The sequence below is a fragment of the Priapulus caudatus genome, unplaced genomic scaffold, assembly GCF_000485595.1.
Source record: "Priapulus caudatus unplaced genomic scaffold, Priapulus_caudatus-5.0.1 Scaffold637, whole genome shotgun sequence".
Lineage (NCBI taxonomy): Eukaryota > Metazoa > Priapulida > Priapulimorpha > Priapulimorphida > Priapulidae > Priapulus > Priapulus caudatus.
In genome coordinates, this window is record NW_014577698.1 from 7,917 (window position 1) to 14,512 (window position 6,596).

The 6,596-nt window shown below is 46.5% G+C and overlaps 1 protein-coding gene across 1 annotated transcript in view; it reads left to right on the forward strand.

Moving 5' to 3' along the window:
• Window positions 1-5,939, forward strand: part of LOC106812341 (FYVE, RhoGEF and PH domain-containing protein 1-like) — a gene marked incomplete at its 5' end in the record, with an annotated part of 9,879 nt that extends 3,940 nt beyond the window's left edge. Inside the window, 7 exons of the mRNA XM_014816189.1 lie at window positions 191-366; window positions 1,182-1,284; window positions 2,207-2,335; window positions 2,837-3,019; window positions 3,481-3,615; window positions 4,015-4,166; window positions 4,597-5,939. Of these exons, the coding sequence (XP_014671675.1) occupies window positions 191-366; window positions 1,182-1,284; window positions 2,207-2,335; window positions 2,837-3,019; window positions 3,481-3,615; window positions 4,015-4,166; window positions 4,597-4,639 (921 nt within the window). The remainder of the gene's footprint in view (window positions 1-190; window positions 367-1,181; window positions 1,285-2,206; window positions 2,336-2,836; window positions 3,020-3,480; window positions 3,616-4,014; window positions 4,167-4,596) is intronic.
• Between the last annotated feature and the right edge of the window lie 657 nt (window positions 5,940-6,596).

Consider the following 6,596-nt stretch of genomic DNA (forward strand, 5'->3'; position numbering starts at 1 on the left):
CCCGTCAGTTTAACGACTTGTTCATGTCTACATTCATCGATTGAGCTTGCACTGTAATTTACCACATTGATTTTCCTTCTAACTCTTGCCATTTCTAACTCCCCATACTCTCTACAGTTTCACGACCTGGTGCTGCTGCGTCGTGCAATAGTTTTTATTCTAACTCTTCTCATTTTTCTCTACCCCACAGTTTAATGACCTTGTGCTGCTGTGTAGTGAGCTGCTCATCTCGACGCGGGGTTCGCGCTATAAGGTGCGAGCGCGGATGGACATGGATGGACTCGAGGTCGCCGACGGAGACAACCTTGAGATGACGAACACGTTCTACATCCGCACGCGCGTCAAGTCCATCGAGCTGTACACGCAGTGAGTAAACATATAAACATGTAAACAAGGTAAACGTAAACATGTAAATAAGTCAGCATACCCCATCGAGCTGTACACGCAGTGAGTAAACATATAAACATGTAAACAAGGTAAAGAATGTAAACAAAGTAAACATGTAGGCCTAAACACATATAAACAAAGTAAATAATGTAAACATTTCAATAGGGAATTAACTATATAAACATTTAAACATGCCATCATGCACCAACGAGCTGTACATAACATGTTAATAATAATAGTTCACATGTAACGCAGATGTAATTAAGCCAACTGCCATACAACACAGAGTATAAACAAGCGTGCACATATGTGCATAGTAGAGAGTGCATGGGCATATGTAAAATATGCCCTATGGCCTATCTACATAATGTAAATAAACAGGTTAGTGAGCTACCATGCATGCAGTAATTGAAGTGATATTGTCTATATTTACATAAACATTAGAAGACTGATCTTGATGCGGATAGAGGTGATTTTAATCAGAGCAACAGATTTTGACTGCTATGCCAACCTAGCCATCTTGGAGAACGACAAGATAGGATGTTAACTTTAGTAGGCTTGTTTGGCACTAGGTGGCGGTAGCTTACGCTGAGAGGGTCTATGTCCCCCGGGGTATTGCCGGAACGTACCCTGGGGGACATAGACCCTATGAGCGTAGCTTACAATAGTATGGATATCACTACAGTAATGAATTAATCTATTAAACAGACTTTTTTTAACGCATAAACACTGCAAGTCGGTGAATAAGTATACGTGTATGCGTCTGTAATGTAGCGTGGCTGTCCCTGCTTTAGGAATGCGCAGGAGAAGGAGGAATGGATGCAGGGCTTCTACTCAGTTATCCAGGAAGATCACAACAAGAGATTGTCGATGGGCATCAATGAGGAGCTGCTCAGGGTGAGTAGAGCTCATAGGGTCTATATCCCCCAGGGTACTATCGGAGAGTACCCTGGGTACGGTTCGATATATCGGAACATACCCTGGTAACTATCTGATATGCCGGACCGTACCTCGCCTACTCCACTATTAAACGAGCCTAGGGAGTCGCCTACGCCTACGCCTACGCCTACTCCCTACCCCTAACCATATCAGATAGTACCAGGGTACCCTCCGATAGTACCCTGGGGGACATAGACCCTATGAGCGTGAGTAGATGTGTGTGTGTGGATGTTACAGAGCTAGACTGAAGGAGATGGAATGGGAGGGAGAAACGAAGAGAAGGGGAGGAGAAAGAAAAGAAGAGGGAGGGAGACATACCGAAAGAGAAATGGAGAGGGATCGAAAGCGAGAGAGAGAGGGGGGAGGGAGATGTGGAGAGTGAGAGCGAGAGAGAAAAAGAGAGAGAGAGAGAGAGAGAGAGAGAGAGACAGAAAGAGAGAGAGAAAGAGAGAAAAAAGAGAGAGAGAGACATCATTACATCTTTCTATTTTTGCCTCATTCCATCAAGGAATCTTTCCATGAAGAGCTTTATAGTAACTATTCAATAGCAGCAATCAAATATATTAACGACAAACGAGCATTAACTAATATTATATAGTAAGTAAGGCTGCCAGGGTCTATGTCTCCCTGGGTACTGCCGGAACGTACCCTGGTACTATCTAATATGCCGGACCGCACCTCGCCTACTCCACTAACGAGTCTAGGGAGTTGCCTACGCCTACTCCCTAACCCTAACCCTAACCCTAACCATATCAGATAGTTACCAGGGTACCCTCCGATAGTACCCAGGGAGACACAGACCCTATCAGCGTAAGTAAGTGATATCAGGGAAGCATGTGATCGTGTATAACTCCTCATTCTTCCTCCTCTCTCCCGGCAGATAGAGGACGATGAGCTGGGACGGAGGGCTCCCATCCCCATCAAGGACGACAGCGTGTCGTCGTGCATGAGCTGCAAGGCCAGCTTCAACCCGATCCGCCGCCGCAAGAAGTGCAAGGCCTGCGGGGCCGTAAGTACACAGACAGAGCAATCCAGCCAGCCAGCCAGCCAGCCAGCCAGGCAGGCAGGCAGGCAGGCAGGCAGCCAGGTAGTTAGTCAGTCTGCCACCCATCCAGCCTGCCAGCCTTCCAAATAGGCAACCAGCCAGTCACCCATCATGGCAGGCAACCAGTCATAATATAGTCAGCCTGCCAGCCAACCAGTCATATAGTCAGTCAGCCTGCCAGCCTTTCAGCCAGCCACCTAGCCAGCCTGCCAGCCTGCCATATAGGCAATGCACCCAGCCAGCTAGCCAGTCAGTTAGACAGCCTCTCTGCCTTCGCGTGCTCTCTCTCTCACTCTCTCTCTCTCTCTCTCTCCCTCTCTCTCTCTCTCTCTCTCTCTCTCTCTCTCTCTCACGCTCTCTCCCCCTTCTCTCTATTTCTCTCGCTATCTCTCTACCCCCTCGCACGTGCATGCCCTCTCTCTCCTCTCTCTCTCTCACACGAGTGTCTCTCTCTGTCCTATGCAGGTGATGTGCAGTAAGTGCGTGCCGCACAAGCTGCCGCTGCCGTACGACAACTACCGGCCGAACAAGGTGTGCCACAAGTGCTACCAGACGATCCAGACCGTCAACGAGGAGAAGGAAGCCGTGCTGCGGGAGAGACGGGAGAAGCCGCGAGACCCGCCGCCGCAACGGAAGGACCTCATACACGTACGTGTCGGGGAGGGAGGGGGTGGGGGAGGGTTGATGTAAGGAGAGGGGGGTAGCGAGGGAGGGGTGATGTGGGGGAAGGAGTGATGTGGTGGAGAGGTGTGATGCAGGGGAGAGGTGATGTGGAGTAAGGTTGATGTAAGGGGAGGGGGTTGGCGAAGGAAGGGCGATGTGGGGGAAGGAGTGATGTAGGGGAGGGATGATGTGGGGTAGGAGCAGTGTGGGGGAGTGGGGATGTAGGGGAGGGGTCGGAGGGGGAGGGGGTAGGTGGGGGAGGGATGATGTGGGGTAGGAGCGGTGATAAAGGGAAATGGTAATGTGGTTTGTAGGGAGGAGGGGGTTGGTGGGAGAGGGGTGATGTGGGGTTGGGTGTCGCAGCGTTATCCCGTTTATAGTACGGAGCTGTAAGGTCGCACTTACGTCACACGGAAGCTTCACCCGTCGTCATTGGTTACCGACAGGTGAGCGCGCGTGACGACGACGCCCTGGTGGCAGATTTCATGAACCTTCGGACGCGGGCGCGCGGCAAGCAGTGGACGCGGCGCTGGTTCTCACTTCACAACGATCTTGCTCTATACTCGTTCAAATCTCAGGATGTGAGTACATGTAAATGACGCACCGTGTGCGTGCGTGCGTGCGTGCGTGCGTGCGTGCGTGCGTGCGTGCGTGTGTGCGTGCGTGCGTGTGTATGTGCGGTGTGCACATGTTTGTAAGGTTTTCTCGCCATCTTCTGCCAGGCATCTCAAAAATGCTTTGCATTCCACACAAACCAGAATTATTTGTGGCCGAGATAAATGTGGAGAGTAGTTGCTCTGTATGACCAGTATAAACGTCTGTCGCTCCAGTAAATATTTAAGATTTTTCTCGAGTTGAAGTATATATATATATAATCAAGAGATATAATGTATATGTATATGTGTATCTATATGTATGTGTGTGTGTTTGTTTATGTATATATGTGACTTACGGTAATTAACTTTTATAATGTTCCACAGGCTAAGAGTGCTTTGACATCGATGCCTCTGCACGGCTACCAGGTGGCGCTACCCGACAAGAATGATGCGGTCGAAAAGGAGAACGTCTTTAAGTTGTTCCTAAAGAAGAAGGTTTACTATTTCCAGGCCGAGTCCAAGGATAGGATGAATGTGTAAGTAATGATTTAGCAGCACGTACCTGCACGGTAACGAGAAGTGATCAGAGTTCCCATCTAGCAACGATGTGTGTTAAAATTCCTTGCCTATGTAAAGGCTGCCAGGAGCTGCAGCAGTATTAGCAGTATGCACCGGTGCACTAACAATGAATGGTCCGTGCTGCCATCTATAGCGACTATATTTTTAAAATTATTTTGCCTACATCAAGACTCATAGGAGCTGCAGCCGGTCATGTTGGCAAAGAATTGTTAAAAGGAACGTCATCTCCAGATTATCAGCATTGTCTGGTTCAACTTACGTCTTCTTGAATTTCTCATAATGTTAATGAAAAACTGTCTTGCTGCCCATTGTATTTTATTCATGAACCACTGTTGATTTACTACTATGATATTACTAGTAATAACGAAACTTTGACATACCTTCTAGGTGGATTTCCATTCTCCAGAAAGTTTGCAGTGCTGAGCAGTGAACAAGACTGTCTATGATCAGCTCCCTCTAGTGAAGTGTGCCAGGAGTGCCAATGGACAGCGCCCTCTGCTGAGCTGTGGTCAGCACTGTCTATGGACAGCGCCCTCTGCTGAGCTGTGGTCAGCACTGTCTATGGACAGCGCCCTCTGCTGAGCTGCGAACAGGGATGTGTAGACAGCGCCCTCTGCCGAGCAGCGAACATGAGTGTCAGTGGATATTGTCCGCGTGGCGTGCGGTAAACAAGATCGATTGTCTGGTCAGTGTCCTCTACCCTCTGACAAGTAAGCTGGCAGCTGTGTGTGGCCTACAACAGCAAATCTTTAGCTACAGCAATCGCTCACAAATCCTGATGAGTAAGGTTCTACTGTTTAGCACTATGAATGCAGATATCTCATCTATGCTCCGAGATATACCATATGCTACAGTTAAAACTTGATTTACCAAAGAAAATTCGTGCACACAATGCACGCCAGCATACCAATGATAGCCTAGCAATAGCTGGCCTTTTAACAATTTTTTTCCCGAATTGCTGTTGATTGCAAGCATATCTATATACGTGCCTGTGTGCACTCTCATTGTATAAATTAAATATTAATTAAAATTAAAACCAAATCTTGATCTATCACTAGGCACTTTAGCGCTGTGGTACACATTTCCCACCGATAAACGTAGAACTAGAACAAATGTCGTAAAAATGACGTTTTGTGTAACGTTACCTGTACAGTAGATCAGCATTTTAGATAAAGCAATATCACACACGTGTGATAACTGACAAGTATTATTGGTCTTGCTTATATCTAGCGTAGCATAGAAACAGTATGACAACGAGTATTGTTAAACTGTTAACAGCAAATGTCAAATCTTACATAAAGAGCAAATTTCGACAGAGTTACCAGAGGCACGCACTTATATATCTTCTCTTGTTTGCCGTGCCTTTAAAAAGGGCTGACGATTTTCATGCGAGTATTTTTTAGAAGGTTCGCGACAAAATTTCTCGTAGTGTGCATTGACGTGTATATAGGAATGAATAATTAAGCTTCTAACTAATATTTAATGTCATTTGCTATGTATGTGTGGGTGACCATTAACTATAAGGACAACTGTGTTTTGTCATATTGTTTTTTTTATGTGCGGCGAGCCACAAGCGGAAATGCCGCATTTTGCTTGTTGTAATATTCGTGTGTACTTTGATTGACTCCTACATATATTATATTATGCAATGATTATACTGCTCTAAAGACGAGCATGTGAGTTTGCAATATGAACAGAACCGCTTCGGCCTCCTCGCCACAAAGATTGTTGGTCTGCGTGTTTAATTACGTGCAATTATTAGTTAATATATAATCAACTACAATTAACATCCTCAGGAGCTAGCATAATGTAACTCTGCATGGGTTAGGAATTGCAATCCGTGTCCACGTGCTGTTAGTATAAGTTTGTTTTCCGTATTTGCTTGCAGGGTTACGTTAGGCTATCCTAGTAAAAGCCGTGCATTTCGTTCAGGTCACATCATGACACTAATCGACCAGGGGCGTAGCGAGGATTTTCAAAGTTGTAGGCACGACTATCTGAGCGGAGCGCCACCATCGGTTGGCGCGGAGCGTACAAGACAATTTTTGGTTTTACAAACCCCCCAGATGGCCGGAAACGGCCCTTCCCGAGTGTTCATTCTGGTTCCCTGGCCTCTTGCTAACTTGAGACACCTCATTCAATATCACTTTTAAACCCAAAAAACACAAACGAGTTAAAATAGTGTTACGAACGAGTTAAAATGTTAAAAAACTGACAAGATCGGATCCTAGTCTTTTTCGGCGGGTAGAGTGTTGAATGAAACGGCACGCGATAGAAATGACAGCCTAGATGACAGAAGAGTAGGTCACCTAATTTAGCCATATTCTTGCTACGTTCATTTCAATAGTTTTTCCTGCCTAGACTCTTAAACTCGTCCAGCAAGCTTA